The 20439-nt window shown below is 39.3% G+C and overlaps 1 protein-coding gene across 2 annotated transcripts in view; it reads right to left on the reverse strand.

Annotated features, from left to right (window-relative positions):
• Positions 1-1600: 1600 nt before the first annotated feature.
• The window catches only part of CARMIL1 (capping protein regulator and myosin 1 linker 1), a 230025-nt gene continuing 211186 nt past the window's right edge, over positions 1601-20439 (reverse strand). The window contains exons 34-38 of one of the 2 annotated variants that reach the window (XM_067537568.1): positions 11989-12067; positions 8666-8893; positions 5762-5902; positions 4955-5101; positions 1601-2626 (exon numbers count right to left, since the gene is read on the reverse strand). In XM_067537568.1, the coding sequence (XP_067393669.1) occupies positions 2490-2626; positions 4955-5101; positions 5762-5902; positions 8666-8893; positions 11989-12067 (732 nt within the window). In that variant the 3' untranslated portion in view covers positions 1601-2489. The remainder of the gene's footprint in view (positions 2627-4954; positions 5102-5761; positions 5903-8665; positions 8894-11988; positions 12068-20439) is intronic. The other variant, XM_067537570.1, reaches the window with a different exon arrangement.

Here is a 20439-nt window from a genome sequence, read left to right on the forward strand (position 1 = left end):
TCAGGTGACTGGCATCCGGGTTGCAAAGTGAGCTAGACATTAAATGGAAAACAAGAGAATTTCCAAGTTGTTGTAAGGTGTGAAGAATGTTAAATAATATGTTGAGTTAATGTTTTATGTATGAGGTTGTGAAAAGTAAAACCAGTGGCTGGACATGAGACAGTGACATAACAACTGAGGACCCTGTAAAGACCTTTTTGGTTGCTAGAAGCCACCACGAAGCATTTGCTAGAATTGCAGAAGTCAGGTGATGCCTATTTGGCAGGAATTTTTGCCTATTTTGCCGGCTGGAGGTAGGTTGTTCTGGGATGTGGTTGAAGATGCCGTGAGGGGACCCTAAATTAGTTCATTCATGGGTTTACTTATAATTAATCAAGAGTTTGTTAATAAAGTCTGGAGTGGGACTGGGTGACTTGCTTTCCTGCAATGGCCTCCCAAGAGCACCTACCATATTTATCAGTAAGTACTCTGCTCCTGGGGCTAGAACCTCATAAGGGAGCCAAGGGTGACAACAAGGTCAAATTTTCCAAGTGCAAAGCTTTGTGGTGACAGCAGTTACCTGAGCCTGGGGCACAGGAAACCTCGGGAAAGTCTATTTTCATTTATAGCTAATACAACTTAGTTTGTTGTTAATTTAAGTTCCTTAAAAGGAAGTGCGCTCAGAAACATTCAGGTAACTCTGTTCTAATGTGAGTTAGAGGTGCCAATGGTGGCTCGCTAGCTGCATTATTTTCCTCTTTAAATATAAAATTTTAATTTTCTGCCCCCAGTTAAGCTGCTTTTTAAAGTAGATGCAGCAATTAGAATCCCTTCATGCTTCAGTTAATGATTTTTAATTCTGGTCAATTATTATCCTAACTTAGTCTGATTAACTTTCACTGAGTGAGTGAAAATCTGCTGAGTGGTTCTGTGACAGATGCAAATAGCTCAGGATAAGTGCAAAGTTTTTAATCATTACAGAACCAATAGAATGTACTTAGGGAAAAACTGAAAATTTCTTGTACACATCAAGCCTGATTCTCCACAGCCGTGCACATTGCTTGGTGATGTACACCCATGCAAAGTGGTTGTTTAAATATCCCAAAGCTGTTGCAGAATGCTACCATTTGGATTTTGGTAGCATTTTACACCCACTTTGCACAAGTTGTAAGTGACTGCACAAGGAGCAGGGCAGTGAAGAATCAGATCCCCTGGAAATACAAAACATGGGCCCGATCTTACAAACACGCAAGTGAGTGACGTTACTCAGAGTAAAGTTGATAACATGCTAATTCTTTGCAGGATTCAGGCCTGTAATGCAGTTCAGAATACACAAATTGGATATAACTGATGGCTATTTGCCTGTGTGAAAGATGCTTTACCTGGAAGGTCATGAGCAAAGGGATCAGTGGGATGTGTCCTCAAACGATTTTATAAAGAAAACTATGAAGCATTTCATATTCTTCTGCAACAGGAAGATATGTTACCATGGAAATTTTAAAGCATTTAAAAAAAATTGTAAGCCTTGTCTATCATGACATGCTAACATCATTCAAACATATGAACCAAAAGATGATAAATAAAATAGCTTTTTATCTAAAAACAGAGACTTATATTTCAGTTGTAAAATCATTTTTATTGGTACAAATATACATATGAATAAAATCCCTTCAACCTGTAATGTAAGTGAATGTCCGTGAAATATGCAAAAACAAGCAGAAATGTTTTTACAGGCGTCAAACCATTTTTCTCTTAGAATTACACATTAAAAGTAAGCTAATATGCAGACAGAACTTAAGAAGGCCTCTAGAAAACACCAATATTAATAATATGTCAATTGCTCTCATTCCAATCAACTATATACATTCATGTCTGAATGCGGAAGCATAAGATTTCATTCAGATTCTTCTGTGTTGTGCTTTCTGACAGTACACAAATGTAAGTGTTTGAGTTTTATGTACAACACAACAGGAAGAAAGAAGCTCCCTATGGGAGGATGTAAAAACCATACTCAAGCATCTAATATATATAATTTATACAAATTATTTGATTAGTGTGCTCTGTTAATATAAATTACAATGTGCAATTGCATACTGCAAGAATATATTTATAGGTAAGTCACGTGCAGATTTGACACATTTACATTCAGCAGTACAACACATTACCTGCTGTACAGTGTATTAGTGTAAGACAGTGTCCAGTTATTTGCTTTGCTTTCTAAATGCCCTAATGCAGGGTGTTCTTTGTAGCTGCTTCAGAGAAATTCAAGTAGAGAACATGATATAATTGCTGGCTTTAGCAAAGGCATGGAAGGGGAGGTCTGAAATCATACATAACAGAAGTTAAAGACCAAATCAATGCATACTGATTGTACTGTAAATCATGATCATTAGGTTTATACACGAAAATGCACCTAGGGTTAAAAAATGGCTGGTGTAAAGAAGGATCATTGATGGTTGTAGCCTGATTGTTATGAAGGATCTTGTATTACCAAGCATTTGTACTGATAACTAAACAAAAATAAAATCTTTATCTGCTTCTTCTCCAGAGTCACTGGACTTGCTTCCCTGCTGACCATCTTTACTTAAGGACCTCTGTTTTAGTTCCTGGTATTCATGGGGCTGCTGTCCTGGGCTTCTTTTTGAAGCTGTATAAAATATGGAAGCAGGTCTTACTAATGATTGCACAAGGGAAAACAACATTAGCACACTTGGGTCCTGCTCCTACTTCCCCATGAACTCAACAGAAGCGTTACCGTTTTCTCCAATGGTAGTGGTGTGGGCTCTTCGCTATTAAAACCAGAAAGGGGAGGGAGGAAGAAAAGGAGAAAAACTTCATACCAGTGTGAGTCTGCAAATAGGGAAAGTTTGTTTTCAGATCTAAAACAAAGCACTATGCTGTATTCAAATAAAATGAGTGATGATATGGATAAAAATGTCTAAAGATTTGTAATTGAAACACTTAACAAGTCAATCCTATTTCAAGATTAGTACTTTCTACAGGCGTACATGTATCTGGCATGATATACTCAAGTTCGCAGGGACACTCACAATAACCCCAAATTTGCATTATAATCCAGTTTGCATTATTTTCTCTCTCACACACACACACACACTCTCTCTCTCTCTCTCTTTGCCCTTCAATTGTGTCACCGGATGAGTACACTTGCTTCCCCAGTTAGGAGAGAGAATGAGAAGCATACAACATTTTGAGAACAGTGGTTACTATAAAGTATTTTAGAAACAAATATATATATTTTATATTTTCAAGCAAGTTATGAAAGTAGTTTATTCAATAATTTTACACTAAATTAAAGCTACTCTTCTGTAAAATCTTAAGCGTGGAACAGAGTTGGCTTCTCAGCTTAAGAACCAATACTCCAGTAATTCTAGTAAAGTACTGTATCAAAACAGACTATTACGTTCTCAAAAGGTTCAGAGAGTGATGTGCTCAAACTGGCACTAACAACATTCAAGCTAAAATGATTTTATAAATACTTTAATATTTTATGTACAGGTCTTAGGGCTTGTCTTCACCTACCTCCGAGATTCGGTGGCAGTCGACCAGAGTTACGCAAGCTACGCAAAAAACTTGCGTAACTCTTGTCGACCTCTCTGCTTCTGTTCTGCGCACAGTCTTCACTGCACTGCGCTGACGGGAACCGTGTTCCCATCGACGCAGCGCTACGCCACTTGAGAAGGTGGTCTTAATACGTCGATTTCTGGATCGACTGAGCGGGTCTTCACTGACTGAATTTGCCGCCATCAGTGAAGATGTAGCCTTAGAAAGGAAGGGTACTTAATCACTGAATTCAAGGAAGGTAAAGGCAGCATTCTACATAGCTACATACTGCTTGGTAATGTGGCATAATCAGTATAATATGCAATAATAGTGTGCAATGAGTTTAATTCTTTGCACTTATGTGTACACTACTGTAGAGGACCTGTGGGCACAGCCATGACTGGCCTGGTTCAGCTGACTCAGGCTCACAGGACTTGGACTGTGGGACTATGAAATAGCAGTGTACGTTTGGATTAGAGCTCTGGCTCGGAGACCATGTGAGGGGGCAGGATGTCAGAGCCCAAGCTTCAGCCCAAGCCAGAATAGCTACACTGCTATTTTTATACCCCACAGCCTGAGCCCTGCAAACCCAGGTCAGCTGACCAAGGCTCTGATGCTTGGTGCCACAGGTTTTTTATCGCCAACAGTTCCCAACCTGGGAGGCGACACCAAAGATTCCAGGGGGGGTCCATGAGTCTTCACTAATATTAAGGTCATTTAGCCCCCCCGATTTCCATGCCGGCTGGAGCGGAGGAGCAGCTCCCACAGCCCCACACTGACCAGGCACCTGGCCAGAGAGGAGCAGCCCCAGCCAGTGGGGGCCTGGAGCTAGGGCCCACCTCCATTACCCTCAGTTCATGAGGGACGGGAAGAGGTGGGGCCACACGGAATGTGCAGTGGTGGCTGTGCCAGGGAAGGCTTAGCTTCTTACTCAGGTAAGAGTAATTGATTATTATGTCATTTAGTGTTGTTGTTGTTGTTATTATCATTATATGTGTTTACAGGGGTTATATGTGCTTATGGCCAGTGAGGGGACGGGTCGGGGGGCGCATGTTTTACCTAGTGTTAACCAGTGGGGCTTTCACTCAAAATGGTTGGGAGCCACTGGTGTAGACATACCCATGTGGTCCTCTTAGTCAGAGAATTTCCATGTGCACTGTGGTAGCTTTCAGTGCTTGTCAATGTGGAGAGAGAATGCACATATATTTCTGTTTTGGATAACATCCGCCTTTAGAAAAAGAGTTCCCAGTGGGAGTACAGAGAGGATTAATGTCCCATCAGATTTACCCCTCTCATTTTTTAGTGGCAAACCAAAACACCTATTCAGTTTCCCTGCTGTATATGCCTCTTTACCGTTGTTAGTGCCAGTTGTCAAGCACCGTATCAGTGAAAAATGAAAATGGAAGGTTCTAACCAGTTGTTGGCTGTGACTTCCTGTGCCCAAGCGCATTCACTTCCTCTTCTGCACTGGTAGAGTAGTGCCTTGAAGCTCTTTTCCCTCCACTGGCTGGCTTGTCACAGTCATGATCTGAATCTCTTTTGTTATACCCTCCTGTTTGCTCTAGCAGGGAAAAGGGATTAATTTACATCCCCCAAGCATTATGTATAAGCAATATATGGAAGATAATGGTTAATAAAAATATGATTTTATCTTATCCATTCCATATAAGGAGTAATAAGTCCTGTAGTCTATTACTCCAGGGTAATAGACTAGAGTCTGGTGCACGTTTAATTTAATTAGCATAATTATCTGCATTTGTTGATATTACAGAATTCAGCAGCCAATCAATGTAAAAAGAGGTGTATTTTGTGATTACCCCAAATAGTGTAGTTGTATTCATTAACATAAGAGGATTTTATACTCTTAAGTAATTTCCACCTTCCTTCTCAATGGATATAATCATGTTTTCTAAGCAACAATTTGGGCAGATTTGCAGCGATTTACCAGTTTGAGGAATCAGTTGAGCCTGCTAGTCTGAAATGAGGCACAGAATGAAGAAACAGGAATAACTGACATGAACAAGTACGATAGTAATAAATGAATGGAGGAACGGTATTGACACACCCTTTTCTTGCTTCCTACCCACAAATGCAAAGCACCCTTCTAGAAAAATAATGAAGAAACCAGGAAATTGTGATTGTTTTATTTTGAAGAAGTACTCATTAACAGAGACAGGCCAGGCAAAGGATATTGGGACAATGACTATATCAACGATCTTACCTTCATGAGAAAATGATCTGACAGTGGGCTGGGGACTGCTTTGACCATCTTTTTCTTTATCAGAAGGAACTCTCTTTAGCACAGGTGGAAGCAGGGCAACTTTAGGGGAACCAGGGCCAGATGGAGACTCTGGGAGATCGTCTGTGGAAATACCACACACACAAGCAGACACGTGATGTCTTGTTAGACAGCTTCCAAGAATATCATCCACACAGCAGGCATTTCCAATGAACTCTTTTAAAAAGAAACAATACACAACTAACAATACACAGTGTTTTAGTCAGTGTTTTAGTTATGCTAGAATTTATGGCAAAAAGTAAAAAATGTTCAGGAAGTAGAATACTTGAGGGTTGAATTTTACTAGCTAGCAAGTTTAAAAAAAAATCAGGAGGAATTAGTCTAACTATCCACTAATATACAATAGTTACTTGTTTTGCTACAGTTGTAGGTTACCTTGTAGACCTGAATTTCAACTCCTAATGCGTTTCTCTATTATTGAAGCACAATTAAAAGTCTGAAAAGAGCAACCTAATTTCTTGTAGGGCAAGAGTAACAGTTAATAAAGAAAAGCTAAAGAAAATTATTCAGAATTTTTCTTTAAAAATTATGTCTCATTGAAATTTTTAATCATCTTGACAATGTGACAAACCAATCAAGCTTCATAGCTATAAATCATAAAAATAAAAACAAATTGAACAACTTTTATAGTCTACAGAACTCTATACTTTTGAAAGTAATACTATCACTTCTTCAATACCTTTTTCTAAAAAAAAAATATATTTCTGTTTTGAACTTTGAAGAAATCTGAAGGTTTTTTTAAGCTTTTAAAAAAAATTTTCTTAAACAACTGGATAATTATGGCAGACATCTGTCAATGTTATATAAATACTACAGTGATGTTTTGTATGTAGACTCCCTAAAAGTACAATTTCTCTGTCTTGAACTACGTTACCTGCAAAGGGGATACCTTTCGTTTGCATGGTCATGAAGTACTATATAATGGCATTGTTTAGAGTCAGTATGCTTATGAAAAACACCCAATGAAGAAAATGGTGCATTGTTGTAAGTAGGAGAAATAAATTCTTAGAGAATATTGAATAATATTGTGTGTATATTTAGAACATGAGTTAACTCAAACAAGTATTGAAAAGAATGGGGCTTTGTCTTACCAATGAGCAGTCATGAATAAGGAAACAATAATTCTGGTCTTGACTAAGGAATGAGATAATCCTCCATATGCTACTTAACACTTGAACTGACAAAGGGGCTCCTGGGCTATAGGTATCTCATGGCCTTCTCTACACTAACATTCCTCTGCAACATTGATTCAGCCTCACATGCGGTAGCAATGATGAAGCACAAGTGTGAACAGGGTTCTGGTTACTGCATCGTGTTTTCACCACGGCGTTCTCTGTGCTAGGTTAGACAACAAGATGGTAAAAATGCCAGTAATTGTGGGAGCCTGCTGTACACTAACACTCCCATTTTTGCTACCACTAGAGGAGCTGAATCAGTGGCAACAATGATTGGGAATGTCTGCCTCCCTTTGTGGTCACAAAAGAGAGCTTTAGTCTAGGCACAGCCTGGGACACACATCTTTTGTAGGAAATACGAGTTTTGGAGCTGCAGGTAGGTTCAGACCTTCCTCCTGTGTAGGATTTTCAGATACTGTAAACTCTACTTTAAACTTAAGTTGAAGAGTCACTAAACTAGTGATACCCTCCTGTTGTACACATCTGGTGGTGTTTACATGAATGCATATTTTGTTTTATGATTGACTATAAAATAATCAATACAAATATCTTAAGACAACTGAAAGGCTGGATGGCGATCTGGTACCTGCGAGAGAGGGGGGAAGTAAGTTCTAACCACTGGTGAGGCAGAGACAGGATGAGGCAGTCAATGGACAGGGTACACAATCAAGGGCAAGGAAGAGGCTACAATTTCCCTCTGCAAATGGTTCTTCTCTAAGGCTGGCAGTTACCAGTGAGAGCATGGGAAGAGCCTAAAGATTTGAAAGGTACTCAGAGGTGGTTAAAGTCACGCTTCTTAGCCATGAGTAATTGCTAAACAGTGTGTTTGTCATGGCTCCCAGGGGAGTCAGCATTTCCGCAGTTTAATTCTTTTCACTCTCAACATCCATAACATTTTGGTCAGTTGCACGTTAGTGGATAGGTAGGTAAACATGTAGGAGACCAGTTGAATCATTTAACTTCAACTCCATTTATAGTCTTGAGATAATACCTGAACAGGAGGTTAGTAGAGAGTAAACATTAGCAGTGGCTCAAAGAGCAATTTTTTATGATTATAAAAGCCCAAACTAATGGATTTGGAGTGGGAACAATAACTCCTCCAGTCAACATAGGGCAAGAAAGGAAAAAAAGATGGAGCATAAGACTCCGTAACATTTAGGAAAGCAACCCACAGGCAAAAATGAAGAACAGAAGAAGTTTATGCATATTATATGGTATGGTGGCTAATTGCTCAAAGGGCTGAGAGAAGCCTACAAAAGATAAAAAAAATTAAACATTTTGGTATTTAGAGTCAGGGGTTTTTAGTTTAGAGTAAATACAAAGGCAGTTGGTTTAGTCAGTGCCAAACTCAATGAGGCTTCCATCTCAAGTACGGTCTCTCAACACTGTGATTTTCTGTAATCTTTCATTATTTCTACTATTTCTTCTCAAAATTTACCATTACAAATCACAGCTCTAGTAATTAACAAAAAATGGTTAGGATTAGAGAGGGGGAAAAAAGCAATTCATGAGCAAATGACAGAAAAATCTCTCTCTTCATGTCCAATTACTCTTCAGGGTTGAGTTATTAGCACTTCCTTTATAGTTCACACGCAAACCCTGCTCATACATATTCTTCCTATTGGAACAAGCAGCCAGAACAGCTTCTCACCATTCCGAGAGGCAGAGCGTGGCTTCTGTGGAACTGTGGGACGTCCTGTCGGGCTGGGCTTTGACTGCAGTGGAGGTTTTGGGCTGGTGGGTGTACTGGAAGGACATCTAGCCCTGGCACCAGCTTCAGCCTTTGGTTCAGTTTTGGAATTTTTTTCTGATGCCACAACAGAGTCACCTTTAGTCAAGGTAAAACGACTCTCTGGAAGGGTCTGGTGGAGTTTAGGCACTAAAATAATAATAAAAATAGTAATAAAAAGTAAGATGTCCTACACAAAGCAGAAAGCATGCTGGGCAGGTACACTTGCACAGCAAAGTCCACAGCCACAGAAGTGCGCCTGCATTATAAAGGCAGTGATGGGAGAACTCTCAAGACTTGGAGTTCCGCAGAGGTGTAATGAGCATCCAACAATGTGGATGCTTATCTGAAACCAGGGAAGTGTTTGTCAGGCCACACAACTCACTCATGAACAGGTTTTGGTGTCACCACCCTGTTGGATACATTGGAGAGCTGGTTAGCTGGCCACATTCTTTCTCCATTGTCTGTAGGAGCTGATGATATGGGTTGCTTCCCCTCTCCACTTTCATGGGACATCATCTAACTCTCTCTTATCCAAAGGTGTCCCCCATTCCTCTCTTTCTGGCAGCTGTCAAATCTTCCCCCTTCCTTCTCCCCTCCCCCTGAGGTCCTTTCTTTTGCTTCTTTGGATGTCTCTGCCTCTCTTCCCCTCTTCTCTCTTGCCCATGGGCTTGGGGAGGTGGGGGGGAGGGAAGGAGGAGAGGAAGGAAGGGAGAGGAGAAGGTGGAGTGACTTTCCACGACTTTCTTGTACTGACATGCAGAGATAGGATTTCAGCAGGAGATCACTGCATAACGGAAGAGGAACAGCAGAACAGGCAGTCTCTAGCGGTCCAGGATCATTAAGAACAGTACTTCTAGGCGCTATAGCTGAAAATTGCAGCCAATATTTTTTCAGGCCAACTGGCCAAGACTAACAGTGGAATCCAGGACACAGCAAAAAAAAAAAGCCTTAACTGTTGGGGAGTATACGTGTATGTTGCTGTTTTTTCGTTTTAATGCTTTTAGATCAGATTTGAAATTTATTAGCACTGGCAACCCTATTTATATGACCCTTTAATTTATTTAGTAACTTTGCATATAGAATATACGGTCACACATTTATTAGCAAGCTTTCCAAGTACGTTACTTATACCAAGCAAAGACTGAATGCATTTGCACACAAATCTCACTTGCTTCCCAGGACTTAAATCTAAAACAGCTAGAGCCAGCTGTGCAAGCTGGTATAAAGCACGCTGGACATCAGCTTGCAAATAAGCAAACTGCCTGTCTTAATTTCCTTCTTCCCTCCAAGCCCTGGGAAGATGCCAGGAGGCTTATATGCACATGTATGTGCAATCCATCTTTGGATTTGTACGCATACTGGGTGACAGCATTCTTCATTTTTAGTGATTTACAATTTGTATGCTTGGGTTGGACAGAATTCTAGTTTCACCTAAATTTAGGCTGCCTTGGCCTTCTGACAAGGGAAAACATGTGCCCACAGATGCTGACTTGGCCTAGCTAGCTATATTCCAGTTCAGAAAACCTACTTGTTACAGTAGTGCTGAGCACAGGAATTCTAAGAGCAGTGTGGGGAGGAAGGATGCTGATGTAGTCAGTTGCAGGCCAATCTCCAAAATGTTTTTCCAGCTTATGTAGTTGTTTTCCAGCTCTGAGTTGTGGGCTAACCAAAAGGGTTGTGGTGCATGCATGTGTGTGCAATAAATCTTTGCACTGCAAACAAAACAGCAGGCGGCTTTCCCTACTTTTATCCACCACACTTGTATCCATGTGTGTGTGTGAGAGACAGAGACTGCTTAGCGCTCAGACAACAGTTTCTTACATGAACGAAGAGAGGAAAATATTCTCTCTTTGAATCATACACTGTCTACTGTTTTCTCGGTAACATCCAGCAATTTCCCTTTAGCTCCATTACTTGTTTTTCTAATCCCAGGCCTGTTAATATTATTAGAACACAGTAAGTTGATATAAATTAACCAAAACAATGGAACTATAACTGCAACAGGAGCAGCCAGAGGGAGTTCCTTACAGTGGGGAAACGAGAACTGACAACTAGAGACAGCATGGGCTGCTGTATCCACACTGCTCTGGGGTTGGGGAGGAGGAATGAGTCATTTACAGGAGTAAGCAGTAAGGAAAAATTGAGATCAACCACCTTTTGGCTCTTAGTGCACCCACTTTTTCTTAGTCCTCAAACCTTAGATCTCTAGCCTATTATAATACAGATAGCAAAAGAGGTTTCTCCTCCAAAGATATTAGTTTGTGATGCCAGGATGTTTTAAAAGCACTGTTTCATAGGGTTTTCTCATACAAACTTTGTCTCCACTAGCTTTTAATCCACATTTAGGAATGGTTTGGAAACCATAAACTGATTTCTGACATTATTGGTCAGGCAATGTTTTTCCGAACACAGTTTGTGAATCCTTTTCACGCACTTCAGCAATACTATTCCCAGCATCCCTGTCCAAGAATTAGAACTGGATTCTTTAGCATATGCAGAGACTTCTTCAATATTGGTCACAGTGGAGATCTAGTTCTTAAGTGGAGTCATCACATCGCATAAAACACCATCAAAATTGGCACCAGCTGGTACCCATTTTAACAATCTCAGCGGAAAGTCCAAAACCTGTACTGGTGTGGAGACTGAATTAGCCTCCTCTACCAAGGTGGCCAGTCAAGTTCCAGAGCAGTGTGGGGCACCTTGAACTGCCGCTGCCTGTGATGGACCTGTTCAGTGGGTTAAGCACTTTGCCTGCTAGGACTATCAATCCAGCACCTTTTGTGAGCACTATAAATCCCGCAAAATTAACTCCTGGTTATATTTAGCTTTGTCATAACAGAAGCAAACAAACTTAGGCCCCCTTTTCTCTCCATGCTACCTCCTGACCTTCAGTTTCAGCTTTGCTGCCACTGTCACCAGTGAAAACCCTCTTAGAGAGCCCGAGGAAGAGCTCGTATGTGAGTTCTCTCCCCGCCCCCACAGAGCAGTGTATGAGAGTTAAACAACTGACCATCAACCCAGCACTGAAACAGACTACATGTGAAGTGCTGTCAAATGCAGAAGGTAAACAAAACTAAAAAAATAATTTTCTTTGCTAATCCCTTTTCAGTTACACTAATCTTAACGGGGCACTTATAAAGTAGCAGGCACACAATATGGAGACAAATGTAACTTCAGGCTGAGTGTTCAATTTATTGGCATTACAGGAATTGCTTTATGCAAGGACATGCAAACAACCGTACCTGTGCCACTGCCATCCAGCCGTTCAGAGCTCACGGTGGTGTCATGAGAATCCCTGGGAGCCACTTCAGTCCCAAGTCTCTAAAAAAGGGAAAGAGAATCCCTCAAAATAATTACTGTAAATGGTAAAGTTCAGTGGTTTGTTACAGAAGTTAAAAATTGCAGAAAGCAGCTCTAGTAATTATGCCTGGATGTGTTTCTATGCTTCTGGTTGCAGCTTTGGAAGTTTCATATGTGGGAAGGGGACCACAGTGATTTTGGTTACCAGTAAGTCCATATCTCTGGCAGAGTCATGACAACATGGGATCTGGGGGTCATAGTGAATCACAAGTTAAATATGAGTCAAGAGTGTAATATTATTGCAAAAAAAAAAGCAAACATGAGTCTGGGATGTATTAGCAGGAGTATTGCAAGCAAGACAAGTAGTAATTCTTCCACTCTACTCCATGCTCATTAGGCCTCTACTGGAGTATTGTGTCCAGTTCTGACCACCGCATTTCAGGAAAGATGTTGACAAACTGGAGAACAAAAGAGCAACAAAAACGATTAAAGGTCTAGAAAACAAGATCTATGAGGGAAAATTGAAAAAATTGGGTTTGTTTAGTCTGGAGAAGAAAAGACAGGGAGACGGGAAGAGGGAAACATAAAAGGTTGTTACAAGGAGGAGGGAGACAAATTGTTCTTGTTATCCTCTGAAGGTAGGACAAGAAGAAATGGGCTTAAATTGCAGCAAGAGTGGTTCAGGTTGGACATTAGGAAAAACTTCCTAACTGTCAGGGTAGTTAACCACTGGAATAAATTGCCTAGGAATATTGTGGAGATTTTTAAGAGCAGATTAGACAAACACCTGTCAAGGATGGTCTAGATAACTTAATCTTGCCATAAGTGCAGGGGACTGAACTAGATGATCTCTCGAGGTCCCTTCCAGTCCAGAGTTGGAATCGGATTGTCCAGTTAGAAACTGTTCTTTTCCACTCAAGATGACCAAATGTATTATTGGTGTTAAGTGAAATAAAAGACTGGATACAATTAAAGAGTTTATCTGCTCTAAGTAGGAACAGAGAGACCTTTTGAAAGATCCAAATTCTGAAGCAAAGAATGACGAATTGGTCTTAGTTTATTTAATATGAAAACCTATGTGCATGTGGGGAAATGTCTTTGAAATCGGAGATGAATCCAAGAAGAGTCAGTTCCTTTAATATTTACAGGCCAAGATTTAAAAAAAAGTCAAGCCTTCACAGGAGCTGCTGGGTGCTCAGAACCTTTGAAAAATCAGGTCACTTATTTAAGTGCCAAAATATGGATCATGAACCTAACTTTAGGCACATATTTTTAGAAATCCTAGCCATGTCTGCCTGCCTCAAGGAAAAAAAAGCTATAAGAAATAAATCTGTAAATTATGTGATTTATATTATTCTCTAGAGGCCAACTGCACCAGGAATATGCATATATTCCTTTTAGTGTGACCCTTAACAAATAAAATACATTTTGCACCATCTAGCCATTGTCAGGGCAATTTACCATAGATATCTTGGCAGAAGTGGGTGTTTAGTAGAGAGATATAAAGGACAGTGCAGTGGACTTTATGGATTAATTGGTGCTTCCATTTTACTGACACACTGGCTTCCAAAACATTTTAATTAGAAAGTGTCTCTCATATATTGTATACAAAAGAATGGAATTGTTCATTGTTTACTCCACCTATTTAAGAACTGACATGGTCATTCCATTTCCACACATTTCCACTAAGGGCTTGCCAACATGCAGTTTTTGGCTTAGAAAGTGAACTAGGTAAAGAGGATATGATATATCGACATAACTGAGTCAACAAAAGGTGGTTTTACATTGCAATTATATCAGTATAAATTCACTCCCCTAACTGAAATAGTTACATTAATAAAAAACTGTGCGTAGAACAGGCCTAACCACATACTGAATCCAAATGCAAAAGTCCCATATAAGTTAAAGTGTCATTAAAAAAAAGTGAAAGCCAGCCCACCGATGCAGGAGTGTTGTACTTTGTATCACTATGTGAGAGATCCATGTTCATTTTCCACTCCTGGTACCCTTAACCGGTGGTCTATTTTGGCTAAATTCTCCCTGAACTACACTTTTTTCCTGTAAATGTGCCCTATGAAGGATCGGTCGGTCTCTCTCTTTTTTTAAAGGCAAAAAACCTCCCCAAACTTGCTGTGAAAATAAATTTTCTTAATGTAGGCAAAGTCACTTTGTGTTCAAGAATACAATTTGCTATTTTCACCATAGATTGTGAATTTTCATTCATACCTATACATATATTAATTTTCCTTTGCAAGTATTGATGAAGTAAAAAACTTCTGCATATTTGCATGCCACAATTAATGGTGCATTAGAGCTTTAGGATTAATATTGATAGCTAATTTCATTCCCACACTTTCATCCAAATATGGGACTATTAGACATTAACAATATGCAGAGACAAATTAAAAAGTTACAGTTACATTATTACTTTTACTTCTATTACAGTGGTACTTAAAAGACCCAATCAGCCCATGCTGCCAGGTGCTGTACTAACACAGATGTTGGGAGAGTCCCTGCCCAAAGAGCTTAGAGTTGAAGACTATCCCAAGTATTTCTTACATAAAAATACTATAGACGTGGCAATACTCCAAAAAGGACCATATTTTTGGAGTTTAAAGTACCCACTCACATCATATATCACTTGAAAGCTTATTTTATATATGTTTAGATGAGGTATGATGTGGGGCTGTTAAGTGGTGCCATAAGCCTGTAGGCAAGGTGAAACAATGGTATCCAAAATGAGAGTGTGTCACTTTTTGAACAGCTCCAGAAACACTGCAATATGACTATTACCACAGTTTTTACTGTTTCAGTTAATTTCAACTCCTTAGCTTTGACCAATAAACACCAAATTATCAAATGACAATATATTAAAAGATTCTTATTGGTTTTGCATGTAAGGGTGGTTTCTCTGCCCCCCCCCAAAAAAAAAAAAAAAAGATTCATCTGTTTAGCCTGTGGGAAAACATGGTCAATATCAACATTTTGAAATACATTACCATAAAATGGTTTCACATTGAATATCTTGTCCAAGTATTTCACAAGTAATTATAATCATCTTCTATATTTTCAGTGGAAATTTGCTGACCATATCAGTCTCACACTGAAGGTTGTGCACCCCCATAGCAGTAGATTGTGTACCCTAGTTTATACTGGATAGTGGGTAGATATAAATATATGTGAATTCCTAATAGAATGCTTCTCCATTTGTAAGTTTTTGTACATACAACGTAGTATTTGGTCTCCCTGATAAAAGGTTTTAATTTGTAATTGCCTATGCATGCAGCACTAGCCTCTGAAATACTCTAGAAACTAGCTTTTTGATTCAGTGACACTTATGCAAAAGTCAGTATTAGTGTTAGAGATAGGATTACGCAGCTTCTTGTTATGAATATGCAAAAGCAACGAAAGAAAGAAGTGGCCTAATAAGAAGTAGTGCAGACAAAGTCCACAGACAATTCCTTGCCTCTGTACTGAAGAGGGATGAAGAGCACGTTACAGCTCTTACCAACCATGTCATTAACAATATGACAAATCCATTTGAACCTGAATCACATCCAGAGGTGCTTATCAACATGTCTACTGGACAGCATAGAACATCAGATGTACAAGCGTCTCCGCTGAAAATAGCAGATTTTGGTAAGGAACAAATGGAGAGATTTGTGAGAGGTGCACTTGTTTCTGATTGGACACATTGCTTCTTCAGCCCAGTCAAGAAATCTGGCATCAAAATATCTGCTGACATGACCAAACTGAAGTCTGGCAAGGAAGGGACAATCACAGCAGCTATCAGTCAAGTAATTGTCTTCCACAGAGCCCTGTCCTCAGCAAGATGCAGAGAGGATGTTTCGATGGCAACTGTTCTTAGTCACCCAATATGATCAGTGCCTACGTCCCTCTTCCATGTTGATGGAACAATGAGAAGAACATACAAAGCTGAACTATGGCATCAACTGGAAGCTCAAACTGAAAGAATCCATGAGTTCAGAACATGCAACAAAGCTATCACTGCATACTTCAGATGCCATGGCTGTCATACAAATGATGACTGGAGGCAAATCCCTTGATGAATTGGCTGCTCAGCAGCTGAGGCAGGTCCTAAAAGGATTTGGCAAAACTACTTCTATAATTGATGTCTTTGACAGATATGATAACAGTAACTCTTTGAAAATTGCAGAAAGAATGCTGGACAGAATCTAAGATGGGATGGAAGAAATAAGATGTTTGATGGACACCCTGTGCCTCCCTGAAAAAAGTTTCTAAACATGGCATCCAAAAAGCAGCCATTTGTAAAACTTCTTTGTGAACATATAGTTGAAAATGCACCTGAGAGCATAGGCGCACACCTAACACAAATACTCCTCCTTGTTGGAGACTTTTCCAATGGTGAAGTAGCAAAGTCTATCACCAGTAAAGATATGGGAGAAACCCATGACTTGTACAGTACTCAAGAGAAACTGGACACAAGGATTCTTCTGCCTGCTGGATGTGCCGATATGGCTTTCGGGTCTCTCGGTGTCAAAGGAACCACAGTAATTAGATCACCTGATACAGATGTTTTGCTGTTCATTACTTTCCAAAAATGGAACACGCAGAGAACATGTGGATTTAAACAGGCACCATTACCAGCAAGTGACACGGGTGGCTTAAATGCCTGTGCGTGCAATTTGTGACACACTTACACCTGACTTCCACAACATACTTCCTGCTATGCATGCATTAACAGGATGTGACTCTGAGTCATCCCTATCTGATACAGGGAAAAAATCTGTGTTTAATGTTGTCAAAACAAAGGGAGCTTACCTCTTCAGAGATCTTGCCAAATTGGAAGAGAGTGATGGACAAGCTGCAATTTCAGGAGCAAGGAAATTGGTAACCATGCTATATGACCTGAGTGAGAAAGAAAAGAAGTCCCACGGAGACCTGAATTGGTTGCACCTCAACCTAGCCATTAAAAGGACAAGTTACTGGCCACATTCCCACTATGTGAGAGCAGCTTTGAAGAGCATGTCAAAAGAGCTTCCTGGAAATAAAAGATATGGAAGTCTTTGTACATAAGTAAATCAGATATTGGATCACCATTGCAACATGGATAGAAAAATGTGGATGATGAACTACTTCCTGTATTCTTCAAGAGCCCAATGGCATCTAAGATTCTACAAGACCTTATTTGTGCTTGTGCAAGTAGGAGTTGCTGCATAATCAATTGTGTCTGTAATCAGAAAAATCTTCCCTGCACGGAACTGTGTACATGCCAAGGCAATAAAGACTGTGGTAACCGATGCACTCTTGAGAGAAATTGTAATGGTGAACAAGATGACGATGATGATGTTGACCAGAAATGGCACCAGCCCTATTACATTTCAATGATACCTGTATGAATGTATTATGAGATTTTGTTTTACTCTTTAGATTGTTGTCATGATGTTTTGATGTTACAAAGAAATCCACTTTTATGTCTTGAAATAATACATAGAGTCTATAATTAACAGAAACAAATGCAAATATTTCCTAGTGGTCATTTTAACATGTTGATGGTCTCATTGTTGATCCCCATTTCTATGGTAACAGCACCACTTGACAGCTCCACATTATATCTCATCTTAAAATACACAAATTAATCTTTCAAATGATATATGATGTGCGTGTGTGTAGAGAGGGTACATTAAGTCGACCAAATAAGTGGTGTCTGTTGCTTGACTACTAGGAGAGGCATATGAATATGTCATATGTAAAATACCTATTGCACTGCACACACAAATATTTATTTGGCTCCATAAAAAGAGAGGGCAAAATGGGGAAATATAGCACTTGCCCACGAGAATACAAGAATTCTAATAAATGTCTTGATAGATAAATGTTAAGGAGCTTGGTTGCCTATATATCTTGCTAAGATATTTAAATATTCAGTTCTGCAAACACTAGATGGAGCTAGAAGATCTTTATATCTGGAGAAAACCTGGAAAAAAACACTGATTCCGACTCATCTTGTGGCATTAGTGCCAATTCACACATCGAATTCAAAGCAAAAGAAAACAAAAAAGCATTTGCCATTTTTTCATCTACTGTGCACCTGCTCGTTATTTGTAACTGTAATAAGACTGTAGTAGGGTATGAATCAAGTAGTAAATTCCTTATGGCTTTGTTTTTACTTAGGATAGATTAGATTTTAAACAACCATCTGAATCTTTAAGAAACATTTAATTCAGTAATATCAGAATCCTGATAAATCTGAAACCTTTAAAGGGAATTGGTCATTTAAGTCATCAATAAAAATGTAAGACGGAATTCTCCCATAACAAAACCAGTAGAGATCTTCTGGATTACTCACAGTATTCAACTTTTGGTCAAAATGAAAACAAAGCCATTACATATTTCAACCCTGCATGATGTACATGAAAAGTTCCCCTTCTGAATACTAACTCTTCTATTTTTTGTGCAACATAATACAGAGACTTACGATTCATCTTAAACAAAGATAATTGAATTTCCTTTTTTTTGGGTACAGAAATCCTATTTTAATTCAGCTTTCTGATCACTACTGAAAAAAAAGAATATTGCCAGGTCAAAAATGGCTCTACAAGTTATGTCTACACTGCAATTAGATACCCGGGGCTGGCCTGTGCTAGCTGACTTGAACTTGTGGGGCTCAGGCTAAGGGGCTGTTTAATTGCAGGGCAGACTTGGAGTTCTCAGGCTGGAGCCTGGGCTATAGGACCCTGCAAGGTGGGAGGATCCCAGAGCGCCTAGAAGTCTACACTGCAAAGAAACAGCCTTGCAGCCTGACTCCTGGGAGCTCTAGTAAGCTGGCACAGGCCAGCCCCAGGTTTTCATTTGCTGTGTAGACATACAAAATGTAAATGTGGGTAAAATCCTAGCTTTTACAAAATCTGAGACCACTAAAAAGTTTCAGTAATTTTTTTTTTTAAACTCCAATGTAAATATTCCCTCCTTCCCCTCCCCACATCTCCCTGCAGTATTTACACCATTGGGCAAGTGAAAGAAAACTAGAAATTAATTATAAACAAAAGAGAAACTGAGTAGTCTATTTTCTTTTCCAAGCTGAGAGACATGCAAAAAGTAAATAAGCAGTATAATTAAAAGTAAATAAAAAGTGTTTGTACAAAAGGTGATGACTTTGTTCAGTTTTTCAAACAATGTTGTGTTAACCCACTGAAGTTAGTTGTTACCTAATGATTTTTTAAAAAATTCTACCTCTATGATCTTTAGATTATAAAGCCACTGAAGCAAGTGTTCTGTTTTGAATTGCACCAAGCACATTCTTGAATTGAACAATAACCTTTCATAATCCAAGGTGCTATTAGTTAAATTAGGGCCAGAATGTGATACTCTTTACTCACATTGTATAGTACCTTAGTCCTCAAAGACTCTCACTGAAATCAATGGAACTATTCTGGTACTACTCAACATGAGTCAGGATGGTAGAATCTGACCCTAGATGGGAAAGGAAATTTCTTTTGTAAAAAAATGTATGATTTTTAATTTGACTGTCCCTTTATTAGCCCTTGGCTGTTAGTGCTACAGGATCAATTTAGATACGTGTTCCATAAAAGGAGACCTGCACATCTTATTACAAAATTCTTAAGTCTGCAGCAATAGTTCAGACATTATGGTGAACACCACAGGAATGCCTATAAATTAATATGGAAAGCCCTCATCAGACAAGCTAAGAAGAGCATCCAATGCACTATAGTTTAAATCCTATGAAGAAAAGCAGTTTTGAAAATATATTGTGCTCAGTGACATGACTAGGTCTATAGGGTACATACTTACAGGAAGGTTACATGTTAAGCTATACAAAGACACTGCTCTCTGAATAGTACTGAGGGCAGGGTTCTTTATTCAATATACTGTACCATTTGCTCTCTAAAAAATGGAGTTGCAATGCACACTGGGAATGTGACATGCACATGTGACCAAATAGGTAGTTTCCATCTCTAATTTCTATGATTCTTTGTATTTTAAGGGCATAAAGAAAGAACAGGAATTATTAGGTGTGGCACAAAAGGATATAGGACTAAAGGGATGCATTTAAACAAAAGGAAACAAACTAAATATCAGTAAATATTGTCTGAAATTATTCCCTCCCCACCCCAGAGAGTAATTCATTTATAGTACAGTGCACATGGTGGAAGACCATTAATAGACCCAACCACCAAAACAGAGGGGGCCCACTCATTTACCAGTCTGGCTAACTCATAAACTCACTCCTGACGGTAGAAAAAAATTCTACACAGGCAGCTGATATGAACTAATTGACCTTTTCCAGCTTTAATTCTATGATACAAACTTCATTTATGTGCCAGTGAGTCACCCATCACATATAACATAGCCCAGACCTGAAGAAGAGCTCCGTGTAAGCACGAAAGCTT

The sequence above is a fragment of the Emydura macquarii genome, unplaced genomic scaffold (genome assembly GCF_026122565.2).
Source record: "Emydura macquarii macquarii isolate MOO-44397 ecotype Brisbane River unplaced genomic scaffold, CSIRO-AGI_Emac_v2 contig_431, whole genome shotgun sequence".
Lineage (NCBI taxonomy): Eukaryota > Metazoa > Chordata > Testudines > Chelidae > Emydura > Emydura macquarii.